We start from the raw sequence: 19159 nt of genomic DNA, 5'->3' as shown, positions 1-19159 counted from the left end.
ATGTATCTTCTACTTTCCCCTGCCTCCCAACAGACAAATCTGCACGTAATGTGCAGTCTTGAAGAAAACAGTTGGATTTGCAAAACTTGACTAAAATATAATCAAGTAATTAGTATGCTTTTACAGAATCATTTGTGATGGACTTGTAGGCATTGATGGGTAAGCAGCAATTGAGAAAAAACTTGATTAACATGCTATAATTGAGAGGAGGCTGATTTGCATCACAAAGAAATGTTATCATTAAAAATACATTTGCAACAGAAATATGGCATTTAAGTGTTGCTACAGTATTTGAAAGTTCACTCTTGGAAGATTTTAATTGCTTTTTTACCAAGTTAATAATATCGTCACCTTAGCTGTGACTTTTTCTTTTTTTAATAATTCAAGATGAAATAGGTGTATGGCCCACATATGACCTAGAATGGGACTCTGCTTAGTGCCATACTGGGAAGTGATTTAATGAATGTCAATAGCAGTATAACTTTCCCTATGAACACGTACTGGCGTAGGTCATTGTCTCACATCTCAGTGAAAATTGGGGTCAAATCCAGTGACAAATCACCTGCATTTAAAATATGGCTTCTCAGCTGAATTGGTAATGATTTATTATTTTTGTTCTTAATGCAAAAAGGGATGAGGAATTAAGGCAGACACTGCGAAATGATCAACAAAACATCTGTATTTTTGAATTTGGTTTGGCTTGTGATGTCTATAATTCAGAGGCACAATCTTGGGCATCAAATGAGACTGGAACAAACAATATCCACCCCTTGTAAACCTCCCACTAAATCAAACTGTTTTGAAAATCAAAGTAATCCCACATTTCCTGTGAAAATGTTTTAACTTTCATTATATTGTTGCAGTTGTTATAGCTGTACTGTTATAGCTGTATTACAGAAGCCCACTACAGAAGCTGCTGAAATATGCTGTAGCAGTATTCAGGCCCCTTTGGGGTTAAATTCTGTTTTTAGCTTTCAGGCTGGTGTTGTGAGATACATACCACAACATTCAGTTCTAGGAAGCCTTTGAAGTGATTGTGCCCGTGAGCAGGTAAGAGGTACCTCAGCATGAAAGAAAGCTTATGTTTCCCCACAAGCTGATCCAGGTTTCTTCTCCTTGAGCTCTGCAAGGGGGAACAACTCTAGGTGATGTATTCATACAAACCTGGTACTCCCTGGCAGACAGAACTGCAATTTTATATGGAAAGGGTAAAATCCCCATGCCTCATGCATACTTCTTGTGCCAGGCATGTGTTAATGGGCCCGTTGTGAAAGCAGGTCTTATCTTACCTCAACTTACCCCTCTAAAGTTAGATAGTATTCTGTAAGCAGTGAGGCTTCTGCAGTAGGAAATATTAATTGTTCCTGGATACTTCTGTCTCTTTACATTAACTACATGAGGAATACAAGGCAACTTGGACTGCACAGCTAACACTAGCTGATTTGAATAGTTTAAAAATAGATATTAAAACTGTAATTACATTATGAGGTTTAGTTTTGCATGCCTGGAGTGAAGTCAATGCTTTTTATCACAAAGCATCAGCCATGAAGCTCAGCACTGTCAGAGCTTGTATTGCCAAAGTGTGACATACAATTAAATATATACTGGATTTAGTATATGGTATTGGAAGGGACTGGAAGTTCACGACAAATAGCATTTAGTTCTCCTCCTCTTTTCAAAGAGTGTTTCTTGCGTATTTCCACTTGTTTCAAAGAAGATACATGAGTACATGTGAAAGGACAGTAAAGTTGACCTAATGCATGCTCTGACAAAGACCTTTCAATGCATAAGGAGAGGAGGCCAGGAGATGGAGTCAAAAGTATTTTGATTCTCAATATTTTCTGCATTGAAGTAAACCCCCAAAGAAAGTGTGTTTGCTTTTGTGATTTTCTACCTGTCCACGAGGCATTCTTCATTTTTTTAATTCCCAAAGTCTGAGTGGCATTTCTACACCTGTCATACATTTATAACCTGTCAGTCTCATTGTCTGCTTATAGAGGAGGTAAAAATGGTAACATACAGCCCACTATTTGTAATGAGCTTCAAAATTCAGTTCACCCCATTCCTTATCAGGCAGTGGCTTGATCTCTTCCCCACAGGTACAAGTGGAATAGAAAGCCATCACTTCCAAGCCCACACCATTGCTAATTGCAGAGTGCACCAGCCTCCACAGATATATGTATGTCATTACTTCAATTTCAGCCTGTACCACCTTAAAACAGGAAAATAACCTGTGCTACATGCACTGGAGTTTGAAGCAAGACATGCTAAAGAAACCTTGCCACAATTAGATGACATCAAATCCTGAAAATCATTTTGCATTCTAAAATACTGATTATACCAACATCTCTAGGCGTGACCATGAAAAGGCTGAATACTATAGAAAATTATTCCTTTGCCATTCTCTTAGTGGTCTTTGTCATACGGACTTCACACTTAGCGTTATATTATGTCCTTACTTTAGCAGACTCATAAACCTCTGTAGTAATAATTGTGCAGCTTGTAGTTTCCTTGTTCTTTGTTTAGAATCCAAACATTGAAATTCATTTCCATGTTTTAAATCTAAAAAACGTTTAGATGCCTTGCAGTTGCTGGAAAATTAAGGAAGTATTTTCCCAGTCAAAAAATGTATCTCCATTTTTATTAGTTATAGGGCTCTAAGCTAGCTGCTGTGAAAAGGGGAAAGGGGTTTAGATACTGGGCAGCAATAAATTCATTCGTCGTGTGATGCTTAGATACTTGAGATCAAATCTCATAGATTTTTAAGTTCAAGTGCAGGCCTCCTGCTGGTATGGGAGGTCAGACCATTAGCATGTGTATTAAATAGGCTTTGTAAGTACATGATCACTTGCATTTGCCTAAAATAATATGTGCAGTGGAAAATTCCAGCTCACTTGGGTGTGCAGTACCCAGCCCATCTGCTGTTGAAATCTGCCCACTAACCTACTGGTTGCAGAATAGATGACTTCATTAGTGGCAGCAAGACAAGCTCGATGAGGATGTGAGTATAAACTCACAGCTGTTTGATCTCCTTTTTGGAGTCAGATCGTCTCCTCCTCTTCTAAACTCTGATTTCTGTCTTCACTAAACAGTGGTTTGGTATGGGAGGCGCTTGACCTCCAGAGACAATGAGAGTGCAGCATGCACTGGCAGCTGGGAGGATGAAGCTTGGCATGAAGATCAGCCTTCTGCAAGTCACTTAGTTCCTACAGCATTTTATAAAGTGCTCCTGGCCATGGGACCATCTCTGTTCAGTGTTGTGCCATGGGGTTTGTACACATGGCTCAGGAACTGGAGGGCAGAATGTTCTAACTCAGCTTCTTAAATACACTTTCTTTTCCTTAACAATTCTTTGTTAACTGGGCAGAAGTACAGAAGAGGAGTAATCTTTATCCCAGAGTACTTTTTTCTTCTTTCCAACAGAAAACCGTGTTTTAAACATGCATTTTTAAACATGAACATCTCTCATGTCAATGAATTTTGCATAATTACATAATGCAATGTGTCCAGTGGAAAAGGTTAAGACTTTAAACATTAATAACTTTATTATTTTTCCAGTAATTTTCACAGTACAAAAATTGCATCTCAACATAGAAGACAAATTAGCCTTTAATTTAAAATACAATGCAAATTCCTAGTAATCACTGGATAAATTATATGCAAGACCACTAACATTTTTAAACTTACATAATTTAAAACCTATTCAGTGATTCCTTCAATATGTTCAAAAATTGTGTTAGCCTTCATGATGACATTGCTATGAACTATGGAGCAATACAGCCCAAAAAGTTTTAAAGAAAATTCTGGAAGTAAAATAAAATAAAACCCACCATGTTTTTGCAATGGATATTTTTATATTACAAGAAGAAAAAGGGACTAAAGCAGACAGGAAAAGACCATGTATTATACAATGATCCTTGTTTATGGCAGGTTGAGAAGAACTTACGTTGGATGATTAGCCCACCTGCCATGCTGGGAATGAAGGTGTATGCTAACATCTATCAGTAAAATGATGGTCTCCCTTCTTTCTTTCTGTTTCCCTTTTTGATCTGTCTCAGTAGTCAGAGATAGTCAGACAACTTCAGGGAATCAAGCTAGAAGTTACGTATTGCTTACTGCAGTGTATGCTAACCTGTTTTATTTTACTTCACAGTAAGCTTCATTGTTTTCTTTACTTTATTGGTTGCCTGAATATAGGTATTTAGTCACTTTTGAGTGCCCTGCCTGACCTCCTTCTGCTGATCTACATGGATGTGGATTGTCTTTACAGCCTGTGTCATATCTGTTAGCTTTGAGCAGATATCTCAGACATAATCTGAGGGAGCTGAATTGAACCACTCTTTTCGTGTCTCACATGAAAGCAGAGCTGGCAGATTTTGTCTGAACTGCTCTATTCAGTTGTGTGTAACTATTTAACAAACCTTTCAACCTCTCTGAATTAATAGCAGGAGACAGTCTACACAGGTCACAAGCCTAAGTACCAAGAATAGAAATACATATGTTCTTCCACGCTCATCTCCAGTATCAGTATTAGCAATAAACCAGCTCTGTTTCATGATCGTCTGTGACAATCTGTCCAAGGCAGGGTACACAGTTCTTGTGTTGTTGCAGCTTTATTTACTGGGGTCCTAGCAACACATGTGTCATGGTTTAAGCCCAGTCTGCAACCCAGAACCACGCACTCTCACTCCCCCTGCTTCCTCCAGAGGGATGGGGAGGAGAATGGAAAGAATGTTAACTCCCACAGGCTAAGAACAGTCCAGTAACTAAGGTATAACACAAACCACTGCTGCTAACACCAACAATAATAATGATAAGGGAAATAACAAGGGAAGAAAATACAACTGCTCACCACCCACCGACCGATACCCAGCACGACCAAGCAGTGATCTAGCCCTTCCAGGTAACTGCCCCCAGTTTATATAGTGGGCATGATGTGCTGTGGTATGGAATACCATTTTGGCTAGTTTGGGTCAGGTGTCCTGTCCCTGCTTCCTCCTCCTCCCTGGCAGAGCATGAAACTCAGAAAGTCCTTGGTCCTTGGTCAGTTAAACATTACTTAGCAACAACTAAAATCATTGGTGTTATCAGTGCTGTTCCCAGGCTTAAAGTCAAAACCACAGCACTGCAGCAGTTACTAAGAAGGAGAAAAATGACTGCTACTGCTGAACCCAGGATAACGTGCAATAGAGTAAGTTGAAAACTGGAGAGGAAGTAAGGCACTCGACAGTGTACAGAAGGACTCCCATGAGAGGTCAGAGACTCAGTGCAGGGTACATGTGTATATGATCTCACTATTATAGCAAATAGCCAGAGGAAGGGAAAAACTGGGCTGAGGACCTATAGTCATGTGCTGCATCTTATGGTGGAGCCTTGAGTTCGTGGTTAAGTGAATTAGTTATTTCAGACCTACCAGAGGTATTTTGAATGGAAGGTGTTGATCATTTCCAGCTATATGCTACCTTAGTTGTCTGGCCTTTCCCCACAGTGCCTATCAGCATGTAAGAATTAGCAGAAGTTCTGATTAAAGAATGTTTTGCTTTGCTCATAAACCTCTTGCCTTCAGTGAAGGGTAAGCAAACACGCTATTTCCTGAACAAGATTGCTGTCCTGAAGTGGAACCAAATCAACTGGACGTTACAATAGGGAGATAGGAATCTTTGTGCTCTTTTTTCCATTTTTCTGCTCTTTTAGTTTATTCTGCTCTTTTTATCTTGCAAATACTGTAAAGACCTGTTTTATCCATGGAAAGATGTATTAGTGATCTTCTGTTTTGGAAGGAAGATCTGTTAGCAGGAAATTCTTGAAGCTCGCGGATGATCACCAGCTGTTCAAATGAATTTTGTAATCTAACTATATGGGATAACCAAGAAATACTGGCCTCTCCAAATATAATTTTCAGCAAGAATTAAAATCTATTCTTCATCTAATATTGCAGTCCTTGGGCTATCATTCCTCTTCTAAAAAGACAGGGCAAAGGTTCACATCATTTAGGTGCTGACAATCAGAAGTGCTTGGACAACATGGTTGCAGATGACACTGTCAGACTAATTGAAGCTAAAGTTTCAATTTTTGACTGAATTTTTCATCCCTGCTCATTTAAAAACCTGCCAAAGAATATTATAAATTAAGTTGATAAAATATGTTTCTTCTCTTTAAAAATTTCCATGTATTTTCTATATTCATTACAGTTGATATCACTAAAGCCAAGTATTCGGAGTTCAGCTTTAATGCTTTCATTTTTCAGTTTCAGAGCACCTGCCCTCAGCTTTCCATAGTCAGACCATCAGTGTCAATCTACTGCTGTAGGCTCCTGTAAAACCTGGAGAAGTTTATAAGGATGGGCTGTTGTGGGTTCTCCGAGGTTTTAGATAGAGCACATGTCAAACAGGAATGTGATTTTTACTTAATCTAACCAGTGCTTCCAGCAATGCTTTTCTTCAGAGCATCAGGCTGTGCTTGACATATCTTTTGCACAATGCTTTTTGCTAGTCTTTTGCCAGATAATTCGTGTGAGCTGCACTAAGTTTTTCTACAAGAATTCAACAAAGTTCAGCTGTAGTTAACTTTTCTCCATATTCAACCATGACTAGAAAGTATACATGAGCTGAAGCATTATGTTTAAATGCCCAACTTTATGTTGAATGGTATTAATATTTTAACATTCTGAAGGAGAAAGCAGTTATTAATATCACCCAAAGGCATTACTAAAATTGCTCTCTTTTTGGATTTCATGATTACCATCTGTGTAGCATCAGTAACAGATGTTCTTTTCACCAGAAAAAATGTACATGAAAACAAGGACAATATGCTTGTATGGGCTATTGGATGTAAAGAGTTTTATAGAAGTAGTGGAAGAACAGATAGCAAAGAAGACAATGTGCTTTGTTGTGAGGAGATCCGGAGAAACTATTATGCTCCTAGCTAAACCAAAAGTGTCAGTGGTGGAAGTTTTCTCAAGTGGATTCATTGATAAAGTGGTTCCAGTTTTATGAAAAATAAGGTTTTTTCGAATTTTGCATTTCACATTTCTCTTGCTTTTTTGTTTGCTTGGTTTTGCCTGAATTCATACAACTCCCATGAAATGCCCATGCTTTGTAAATTAAAAGAAAATTGCTGAGGGGAGAGGTCCTAAAAATGGATGAGTATAAGACTGAAAGCAGTTTTCAGAGTGTTTCAGACATTGTTCATTCTTATAGCTCTTTGAAATCAAAGTGTATGATAATATGTAACAAATTCTATTAATTCCATTTTGTCAGCTTTGTGCAGTGATATATTTATCTTTGATTTGCAATTAAGGCTTCTTTTATTAAAGGCTGACATTGGCTTGCACAAGTTTCCCTGATTTCAAAGAATTTCTTTAGAGGTTTCTTTTCCTTCTTTTTTCTTTTCAGCATGAATCTGTTAGTGCAAATAACATTTTCTAAACCTGATACTTTCTCAGGTTACAGAATGGCCAGTAGGAAACCAGGGTTTGCTCTATGACCGAAACTGGATGGTTGTAAACCAGAACGGAGTCTGCATAACTCAGAAGCAGGAGCCAAGATTGTGTCTTATAAATCCCTCAATTGATCTGAAGAAAAAAATAATGGTAATTCAAGCAGAAGGTTAGTAAACGAAATATATTTTCCATCTTCATTATTGGTGTCAAATTTCTAGGCAGAGACACCTGCATGTACCCAACAAAATATTGAATGCTGTGTATTCTTCTGAATTCAGGGACACATTCTGCTACAAGCTGTGGATGAAGAAAGCCCACAGTGCAATATACCCACAGTGCAATATACAGCCCTGGGTAGTTTCCTAGCTTGTTTTTGGGACAGGTGGCGAGTAGACAATGACTCCCTATGTGCAACCATGAAGTGGATGCTCCAGGAAAGACTAATGAACTGACAGATGTGGAAACCTACTGACTAGTGTATCTATCCAAATCTTGAAGTTCACCAACCTGAAGGGACTATTATTGGCAAAGGAACAGCAGCCTAACATCAAACAGCCTGGCCAAAGACCTTCTCATTTTATAGCTCTCCTCCTTCCAGATGTGGGATTAGAAGGCTAGAGTCTTCAGTGGAAATTAGTATCAATTAAAATGAGGACCAGGCAATATTTAACCCAGTTAAATACTTGCACTAGCAGGCAAATATTTCAGGGTGTTTGGACATCAAAACTCTTTTTATACTATGCTGAGGGGAAAAAAAGAACAGAAAAAAAAAAAAAACAAACCTTATGGCAATCATTATGGGAAGCCCTTTTTAGCTGGGGGTACAATTTATTTATTTTGCTAACAGTGCTGTTATCACTGGGCACTGGAACAGGTTTGTATTCCACAAAGTAGTTGATTATGCTGAGTTTGCATGTGTCTGAATGCTGTTCATCATTTCCCAGGGGTCTCACATTTACTCAGCCTGTATGTCTTAACCATTAATAATATATATGCCTACATTTTCAGCAGCAAGAGCAAAACAAGGGAACCTATATTCACATTTTTTCTCTCTCTTAGAAATCCGTATGAGTGGATCTGTAACTATGATCTCCTTTCTGTTTGTACACTACGGTTTTTGTCCTCCCCAGCTGTCTGAGCACTGTTCATAAAATTGAGGCTGACCACTTGATTTCTTTTGTCTGGAATAGATTTGTAAAATGAACACTTAAGTACTTCCAGTAGTCTCCTGCAATTCTGTGTGTGTGTTTCTGATCCCAAACACAATCTAGTTTCTTCCTGGGTATTGGACTGGCTCATTGGAACACATGCTGCTATTTTCTGCTGGTCCCTCTATAATCTTTCTTGGAAAAGGTATTGTTAATTCATTTCAATTCTGTGTGGATCACCTTGTACCTCAAATTTTTGTAGTACAGATGCATAGACAGCCTTCCCTCATGATGTTTAAATTGCTGAGTGCTGCAGAGCATATTATTTCTAGAAATTCAGTTCCTTACCACCTCTCTTCCTTTGTGCCTATACCTCTTGCTTTCAGACACAGCATGAAGTCTTGTCCAAACTTTCTCCATTTATCCTTCACAGTTTTAGAGGCTTAGCTCTGTTAGGTCTCTTGGTTGTTTTGTTCTGCTCTTTTAAACATGTTCTTCATTTTTTCCCTTGCTAGTACCACATTGTTCAGACAAGTGGATATCCATTAGAATGTTTGCCTGTCAATAATACCTGCACTGACATACTTCAGAGGAAGTTTTCTCAGGCAAAACTGACAGTCTGGGTACCCATTTCTCACTGAGATTTACAGTCTCTTGCCATAGTTAGGGCCAGGTGAAATTCACCTTTAAATCCCACATTTTACTTTGTGTCATTTTGGGAGTTTTCATTGTCACTCACCTTCTTTCCGATGAGAGTGAGAAACATTTCCACCCAGAACTGATTGACCACATGTGTGGATCATTTTTCTGCCAAAAAAGAAAAGTGATCGGATTTCCAGTACACTCTAATAGAAAAATGCTCAACATTTATTTATAGCCTGCTTTGGTACAGCCAGTGTGTAATAGTGGAGTAATTTTATTCTTTGTTTAATGACTGTAGATACCAATAATCCTAGCCCATAAACTGGTCTGGGCCCTTTTTATAATAGTCCTGCTATTTTTCACTGTCAAGACGTTCTTGCAACCTGTGGCATTTTTTTCTTGCTCAACAGTGAGATAATGGCTCTCATTTTCTTGGGGAGACTATTCCATAGGTTAGTGGTCATAAGATAGCACAGTGATGGGAACACATACAAACCGGCAGGGTAAGACAAATCTGTAGGAAGTTGTTCCAGGATTTATTCTGTTTTCTTTCCCCTTATGTGCAGACTAAATGCACAATTTGTTTGTTGGTATTAAAATTTTAATTTTGCCTTTTACCCCTTCACATACATGGGCCATTGCTGTATCTCCCACTTATTTCATGGCAGACAGATTTAATTTGATAAGTTGACTCTTTCCTTGCAAATCGAGTGTTAATCAGTATTGGTTTTGTCACCACTCTCACCAACCTGTCAGTAGTTTGTTGCTAATTTAGGACCTGAAGCTGAAAGCGTATGTGTAGCTGGAGCAGTGATCAGTGTGGTGAGGAGCCAGGTTGGTTGTTCTGCAGCACAAAGCCTTCATTGGCTTATGTTGGTGGCTAGTGTTATTTCTGATTTGTAGCACTTATCCTGCTGAGTACAGCCACCTCCAGGTCTCTTCCAGCTTTGTTGCTTTATGAGTTATTTCTCCCACTGGATGCCTCCCACCCAAACTGCCTTTCCTTAGCTATAATATAGTGCATCCTCCCAAGATGAGTTTTATTTCTCCAATTCCCCTTCTCCTCCCCCTGCCCTCACAGTCCCCATGCAGAGTTTCTCTGTTCTTCTCAGTGTGATGGGGACATATATATGGTCGTGAAGAGTGGGTGAGGGAGGTGGCAGCAGTGGAAAAGAAAGACAAAACCTTTAGGCTGCCTATTTACTGATTCCCTTCAGTCAGATGAACATGAAAATCCAGCAGCTCCTGGCTGAGTGGGTGATAGCTGCTGTGAAGCTAGCTGCCTTCCTCCTGCTCCTCTGCAAGGAGGCTGTAACCACTCTACTTTCTCTACCAGTTTCTCTGTTATCATCTGCACTCTTTGTGAGAGCCGGCTGTGGCAATGATTTCTATGTGGAGCGTGATTTGCTGTGTGTAGATGTCTCCAACAGAGGGAGCCCAAGGTAACTGTGCTGCTGGGTTGGGTGCCTCTGATAAACGCCTTGAGACAAGGGGGGTGAACCCCACATAGCTGAAGCGTGCAGCATTTTTAAAGAACATTTTGCTGATGCGGTATTAGCTGATGCTGAAGACTTTATTGTGCCACTTTTAAACACTCATGCGTGTTCACTCTCCCCCTCCAGGCACATGCTTTTCTCTCCCTCTAGAACTTTTCGTTAGTGGAAAATGTGTTTATGGCTCTTCTATTTCAATATGGTTGATATTCTCAGTCTTCTCTGTCCAACAAAATAAAATTGCCAACATGATTTAGTGTGACAGTAACTACTTTGACGCCTTTTGCTGAATCCTCCATGTGCTGAGGCATCACCTTAAGTTCTTTCTTTAATCCCTGCACATTGGGTGTCTCTGTAGCTTGTCTAACAGCAAGCCTGGGATGGGCAGACCCGCTGTCTGCCTGAGCCAGCTGTGCTATCCTGCAGCCAATGTGGGTAGCAAGGACATCAGACTGGGGCTCTAGATAAGAGCAAACTGCTTGAAGGCTTATAATCTTTCCCTGGCATGCCTCCAAAATTAGTTGTCTTGCATAGCAGCTGAGGAGCTCCAGGCATTCCCCTGATCCCCAAGGAAGTGGGTAAGTGAGCAGAGGCAGGGGAAGGGTTTGTGCTTGGTTTCTCACTAGCTTTACTTCACTTCAGTAGAGGGAGCGAGATTTTAATTTTGAGAAACTGCATTTATTAATTTTGTCAGAATTATTTTCTTAGGCTACATGGCTGTTAACAGGCATCTCCTATTCTGTTTGACTTGAAGAGTTCAATGAACCTTTACAATCACAGGACCGGACCTAAGAAAATCAGTGCAACTCTAAATAAGCTCCCATGGAGAAAAACAACTTCTTGTATCTCCACTGAAGCATTTAATGGTCAGGCTCCCAGCAATGAAGATGGGCAGGAGAAAGCACCTTTATTTCTAGAAGCCCTATCACTTGAATGGGAATCAAGAGAAATCTTGTCCTGCTCGATGAAATAACATGGGGGCACAGATTACACTGGGTTTCTTCCTAACCTACGCACAAGTCAGTCAGAGTATTTGGCTGAGAGTACATTTCTGTAGAAGACTAATTTCTCTCTTTCGAATTCAGCTGACAATCAGCATTATTCTGACAAGTTGAGCATTGGTTTGTCATTGCAGAGAGGGAGAAATTCTGAGTGTTGTGAAGGCCCTTTAAAGTTGGAGTAGAAGGATGTTAGCAAAACTGAGCAACTAATTACACTTTATGGAGTTTATTGTGCCTTCAAATAGTCATGTGCTACTGCCAATAAAAATAATGGGAATTAAGTGCATACACTGGTGAAAGAATATACATGAATAGTTTATATTTCAGTCTATTGAAATAACAGACCTCTATTTTTTCCCATTGACTGAAAATAGGAACTATAAAGACAAGAATAATTTTTTTTATATTAATACTGTGAGCACATCTGTGAATTTTATTATCAAGCCAATGACCATGGAGAATGACAGCTTTTACATTTTAGTAACTGGCAATATTCTGCTTTATTTTTTGCCTTAAGTTAGAATAAAATTGTAATTAACAATGTTCAACTGACCTAAACATCACTGTAAAATGTGTACTGTTCAATAAAAATGTGATACAGTTGCTGGTGTATAAACATGGGGCTTTTTAAAGCCCCAGAACTCTACTTTAAGAAATTTTGTGAGTATGCCTTGCTTAGAAAGTATTTTTAAAAGATACAACAGCTAAAGATGCATCCAGGATTAAACCTTTTATCCTCTTCTTTTCCAGAAGGAAAGATGCTAATGTTTATTGTCTCAAAGTACTAGAGTGTTAGTTTTACTCTATAAAGTGATAACATTGGCTTCTTTTTCAGGTTGCTGCGAGTTCAATGCATTTACTCCATTTTATTTTCCTAAATGAGCCTATCTTTTCCCTCTCTGTCTTCACTTCTGAAGTATGCAAACATCATTAACTAAGAAAGGAGTAGACAACTTTGTTTTGTAAAATGTACATGGAACAGATCTGATAGTTGGGGTATAGTGAACCAAAGCTACATTTCATTACTCTCCAGAAGAGAATAAAACAATTTGATTTCACCATATCACAGAGCTGGTAGAGCTTTATTCTTATTTGTCCTACAATATAAACAGGAAGAAGCAGGTGAAATCAAAGTATGTTTTTATAAAGCTGGGATATTGGAGATCTAAGTCTTTGCTATATGTTGCAGTATAATGGAAAAGAGTTTGAAGTCATTGCAGCCACACACTAAAACTCTGTCATTTGAAATTACTGCTTTCAGCTAACAGAAAGCAAAATAGTATAACTTTTCTTTTTGCTTCTAGTAAACCACAGTAGCCTTTCCATCTCTTTGGCTGATTCTGTTCAAGATAAGAAAACTAGGGAAGAAGTTGTTAACACAGATCATTACCAGGGGTTCCTTATCTGCTTTAGAGATGGATAGATGAGAATAGCTCTCTCATTAGTGGTTTCCATACACATTAACTTTAAATTATTGTAGTTTTATACGATACATTATATTTCTTTCCTTGACCAGTCTGTGCTTATTTTTTACCTTTCCCTCCTCCATCTTTCATCTTTCATCTTTCAGATCACTCTATCCCACCACTCTAAAAAAACATCAATCTGAACTCATCTCCTGATTTGCTAGAGGGGCCACAACAGTGATAAACTCATCCTTTCACTGAGACAGGAATTCAGTGCCAGTTTCATTGTCTGAGATACAGAGAGAATGAAGTTACTCAAAGCTGAAACTGTATATCCCTTAATGTGGCTTGCGTACCCAGGTCATCTACAGCCTTTGTTCTTTGCATTATCATTTGGAGCCACCTGCAGGCAGAGAATGTAATTCTAGCAAAAAGAAAAGATTTTTGTCATGCTATCTGGGAGGCTGCTGTGATTGTGAACAGGTGCGAAGATAAGAACTTTTTGCATGACCCTATGATTTTGCATGAATGTTTTAATTAAATATGGCTTGTTTTTTGCCCATCTAGGCATGGACCCAATATCCGTATCACTAGAAGAAAATACTGGAAAAGAGACTGTGATCTCTGAGAGCAAAGTCTGTTCACACAGGTGAGAACAGAGAAGAAACAAACCTGAAAATCCCTGTAATGACACTGAGGACACGATTGGGTGGACATGCAGGGGCAGAAATCCCTTTTTTTTTAAAGGGGGGAGGGATGGAAAGCAATGAATGACTTGGTGGATCAGGAGAAAACAGATTTAGTAGACGATTTGGCATGTCCAGCGCATCTGGTGGAAAACAGTAAAAAATAATAAAAAGGAAAAAGGGGGGAAGGATGCTGTAAGAGACTGTGACTACTTGGCACTCACTTGAATAACGGAAGGAAGATCTTTTCTTTTGTTATTTGCTCCAAGGATGAGAAGAGGGAAAGGTGTCCCCAGGTACTTCCAAATGCCAGCTGGATGCTTCAACAGAACTTGAATTTAATTCCTTCATTTGACAGTAATGATGAAGGCAACTTTTCCCATTTTGTGATGCACAGATTGAAAATTGCTAGAACCTGCTGAAGTTATAAGCAGCTTTCCATATTTACAACCCTTTTTAATTTTGTTTTGACCATCCATGTTGATCAGTGTCCCCTTAACTATCTTGGGAAGATTTCGGGTAAGCATGCAAAATAACATTAACTCTAATCAAGAGACATGCCACTTCAGGCAAATATAACATTATGAATAAATTGATATCCTTTTGGTGAACTGTTTATCCATCATCTTGTCTAAGTACTTCCCAGTCTCATTAAGTTTTCTGACGGGCAGTGTATCAAGCGCCTTCCTAAAGAACATTTGCATTATCACTGTTTCTTTTCACCAAGCTCCTTGGTATGTCCACCTAAAAGAGCCATTTACATATTTATGTTTTATTTCAGCCAAGGTGTACTAATTCTTTGTAATACTCTACATTTGCTTCTCTGAGGGTAACACATAAACAAACAAGCAGAAGACCTGGCCATTTTCCCCATGGAGACATGTAGGAAATGATCTTGTCCTTCTTTTCTACTAACTATTCAGATGATAAAGAGGATGTTTTTTTTCAGAAGTGTATTTTCCTCAGGTAGTGGAATTCACCCAAGAGTCATTTGTTTTAACCATCTGTCTCACTTCCCTTCTTGTTGACTCATCCTTAGGCTCCCCATGGTCAGCCCATCTATTCCAGGCTTTAAAATAGCCTAGTTTATCTTTCTATGTTCATATAATTTACTGCCATGCTATTTATTGTAGCATGTCTTTCGTGTCACTGACTGTACCATTTTTACTGTAGGAAGTAGGAAATTTTCATGGGAAACTGCTTAGAGTTCTGAAGAAGAAGAAATAGATGGAATCACAAAGAAGGGGGAAATGTTAAGACAAATTGCATAGAATAGACTGTGATTAGAAGGAAGTAAGGCAGAATGAGTGGACAACATTGATGAGGCTCTGAAACTCCAGAGACATTCAGCAACACTTGATGATAGGTTCCCGTGTTTCAGCAGAAAAGACTCTGGGGCCAAAAAAATGAGGAGCAACACAGGGCTTTGCAGTAGGACAGGAGGTGATTTCTGGTCTGGGGTCTTTTCTGAAAATTGCTTTATGTAAACAGTGGACAAAAAATCTTTGTTAAAAGACTTTTATTCAAAAGAAACTCCTACTAAAGGCATTTCCCACTTAATTCTGCTCTCTGATGCTGTGATTTCATCCAGTTCTGTTGGCTTAAGTAGTTACTCTGAATTCACACTGAGATAGCTGAGAAAAGCACATGATGTAGACACATGATGTAGAATCTGCAAGCAGTTAAGTGAAGAAGTTTAATTTCCCAAAAGCCATGAAAGGTTTATGAGTTCAAGTTTCTCTTGTGAAGCAATTCATCAGTGTTAGCCTTCATCTCGGTGGGGGCTGTCCATCAGCATGTGCTGCTCACACCAGAAGGACAAGGGTTTTTATATATCTAACAGTGGACAAATGCAAGTAGAAGCTAGTGACGTTAAGGTTATTGATGCTGTAGAAAACCCTAAATGCTCAAGATTAGTTCTCCACTGAATTAGGCAGGGACACAGCCTCCTCTTCAACAGGCCACAATAACAAAGAGATCAAGAGAATGATATCAGTGGTAAAAAAAGACAAAGGCTTACTTAAAAGAAGGTGAACTAAGCCTGCTGCGTGTAAATGTGTGTATTACATCCCTTGGGATCGATATGCAGACTTCATCTGTCCTTGTTTCTTGTTCTGTAAATTACCTAGCTAGAAGGACCAGGTGTAATGCACTGAAGCTAAATGACAAAACAGGAAGATGAGTGGGGAACTCAAGGCAAACAGCAAGTCAAGTCTGACAGAACTAGGCCCTCCTTTATAAATTGTCTGACATATCCCAAATGAAATGTAATGCTGACAGATGTAAAATAATACCCCAGAAAAATAAACACAAGCAAAAAATGAGTAGAATTGAGCTACAGCAGAAGGACTTTGAATGAGACCTTGAAGAGATAATGGTGCTGGCTCAGAAAATGGCTTGACAATAAGGAAGAGCAATTTGAAAGCACAGGATTCTTGGAATACAAAAACTGCACAATGACATTTGATGAAATGCTAAGAACACCGTGTGCCTCTAACTCAGCCACTCTCCTCAAAATAGTTAGCAAATAAAAAAGAGGACAAAATTTTGTTCCTGATTTATATGCTATTAAGCCCTAGCAGGCTGCTAAAGGCAGTTGGCTCAGAAGAGAATTTAAACACCCCTAGCAGCTCTTTTTAGGTGGGAGAAAATATTCTGGGAAATTGTTTCACCTGCACTGTTACCATGGAGGATTCATGCCTTCTCATTAGCAGCATTCTCCCTAACACAGTGACCAGCTAGGACACAAGAACCAAGCAGCTCAGACTATGAAGTCTCATGTGCAGACACACTTTTTGGCCTTTTTCTTGCCACACTGCTTGCGCCTCATAGTACCAGAATTTAATTTCAGTTATAGGACTTCAGTGGCTAGATGGAGCTGTCCAGTTAGGGCTGCACTCCAATCAACATGCAGAACAAGTGCAGGAGACACCTGATCCCTACAGGATTATAAAATCTCTTTGATTTCACTTCCCCTGGCTTTCTATGTCTGTATCTCTGTTGAACCTACAAAGCATTTCGTAAAGCCAAGCCACTTCATCTCTCAATCCTAGGGCTTAGCATCTTTTGTTGTGAGGAGCTGTTTTGTTGTTTCACAGAGCAGGTGTTTTCCATGCAGATCAGCCTCTTTGGCTGGGTAGGACAACAAGGCAAGCATAGGACTACTGCTACTTCACTTTCCTTGCTACAAGAATCCTACCTGGATCAGCACGGGAATTTGCATTCCTCTTACCTGTTTATGGCATTTTAATGTTAAGTATCAGTCTAATCTCCTTTTGTAGTCAATAAAGAGAGTTAAATACTACCAGAGTGTCATTCCATCCTGACATTTAAGGCAGACAGGAACTAGTTACCTCTTTCCGCTATCTGTGAGGGTAACCCAGAACATTAACTTAAACTAGAGGCCTGGTTTTTAAAAGATCAACGTTAAAGATTACTCAGGGCTGAGGAATCCCATGGCAAATAGGATCATTTCCCAGTGGTCTGATCTGTGCCCCTGCTGAACTGAGACAGGTGATCTCAAAATCCTTCTAGGAGTGGTTGCATCCAAGTAAAGAAGGCAATTCTATTGCCAGCCTTGCATAACTCACTAGGCAATTTACTAGTAATGGAAATCATCTTTAGATAGAGAGATACTTGAGCTCTGCTAGTGGACCCATGTTTTAATGTGGAATGTCTGTACTAACATGAATTAAATTAGGAAATTAACATCATTGTACTTGATGGAATCATTAAAAATTAGATACAGAGTGGCACAGTGGGGCAATATTAAATTCAGCTCAGATCAATCCTCTTTGTTTTAGCACAAAGCACAGACCAGAGAGTAACTTTTTCATAATACCATACTGTACTTGAGTCAGTGTCTTGAGCATTATGATTATTTAATCCTTTATTCCACAGTAATTTTCTGTATAAAACTATATTAGAGCTCATAAATGTTGACTTCAAGAGTAACAGAGTAAAGCTAAGAAAACTGGGAGATAAAATGATGGAAGAATTTTGCATCAAACACTTATCAGACAATACAGATACTGTATTTTGTATTGAAAGAAGCAGAATACACATCTTTGTAATTTGTCTTCAGTTTTGCAAATTAATGTTCAGGCAATCAAATTTTAAGTTACTCTTACCTTATAATAGGGTAAAAACATATGACTGTGGAGAAAGAATTGCTGTCTGGTTCTCTATGATTCTTGCTCGTCCATGTCGCTTGATAAGACAAAGTTCAGACATGTCACATCAGAAAAATACAAAAGGTATGTTGTCATTCTTAACAATACAATAGTTCTCATTCCTCAGCAAACATCAGACTCATAGACTTCATACTGTGTATATAATTACCCTGATAAAGGGTGAAAGAGTCATCCAGTTTGAGGCTTCACACTTATATCCGAACTGTGTTTACCTGCTACTGCTCATGTTTGGTGAAAATGTAAAGCTACATCAGTCTGGGGATTTTATTTTCTTTTTAGCACTATGACCATTTTTGTCTGGAAACTCAATGATCATTTTGAAAAATTAATACGAAAAATCTATAAACCAAGAATTTATTCTTAGACTAAATGTCATTATAAAAAGGATCAAATTGAAAGAGCATCAAAAATCCATGGATATTGCTCTTGCAAATTGTTTTATAAATTTAGCAAAATCTCAGCTCTATCTTAATTTCTAAATGCATTGCATCATCATCATTTGCAGGTTTGAGGAGATTCTTGGAATCTTTCCTTAGTGTCTGGAGCCAAATGAATAATTTTTTTAATGAGAATGAGTAAGAGGTCAAAGGAAAGGTGAGGTGAAATTGCTTGTATAATCTTCCTGATTTTTAACAATCATTTTGGAATGTTGGATTGATTTTTTTAGGTCTGGCATCTGCTACAAACATTTCACTCTCTCTTGTGAATGAAGCACAATACCTCCTGATAAATGTAGCGAGCATTCTGCAGCTGAAAGAGCATATTTCTGCAAGGTAAGATCCTCCTGTCTCCAAATGTCTCTCGGCAGTCTTGGATTCCAGATTTTTTCCGTAACATTCCAAAGTAACTGTTTTATCTAGAAATTTAGAGATAGCTATTTTAAATGTTCAATAAATACATAGGTATTAAACTGCTCATAGGTACTATGAGTACATATGTATTAAATTATTCATTCTGCATGACTTCTGAAAATTTGGATTAAATACTTGAACATTGTCTGCTAGTCATCTTTAGGGAAACTTAAACAAAATTCTTGTCAAATGATTAGGTGGCAGAAGATTATTAGGAACCAGCCAACCTCTATTTGTGGGAGAACAAGGACAATTACATTTTCTCAACATAAATTAGCTGGCAGGTGAAAATACAAAA

The 19159-nt window shown here is 38.6% G+C and overlaps 1 protein-coding gene across 5 annotated transcripts in view; it reads left to right on the top strand.

Annotated features, from left to right (window-relative positions):
- The window catches only part of MOCOS (molybdenum cofactor sulfurase), a 229537-nt gene that overhangs the window by 193821 nt on the left and 16557 nt on the right, over positions 1-19159 (top strand). For all 5 annotated transcript variants that reach the window (XM_062610979.1, XM_062610982.1, XM_062610978.1 and 2 more), the window contains 4 exons: positions 7445-7607; positions 13699-13780; positions 17958-18073; positions 18678-18783. In XM_062610979.1, coding sequence (XP_062466963.1) covers positions 7445-7607; positions 13699-13780; positions 17958-18073; positions 18678-18783 — 467 coding nt within the window. The remainder of the gene's footprint in view (positions 1-7444; positions 7608-13698; positions 13781-17957; positions 18074-18677; positions 18784-19159) is intronic.

This window comes from Pezoporus occidentalis, unplaced genomic scaffold, assembly GCF_034315485.1.
Source record: "Pezoporus occidentalis ecotype Australia unplaced genomic scaffold, CSIRO_AGI_Poc_V1 ctg15, whole genome shotgun sequence".
In the NCBI taxonomy this organism is placed as follows: Eukaryota; Metazoa; Chordata; class Aves; order Psittaciformes; family Psittacidae; genus Pezoporus; species Pezoporus occidentalis.
Note: the sequence above shows the minus strand (reverse complement) of the source record. Positions and strands in the feature narration are given on the sequence as shown.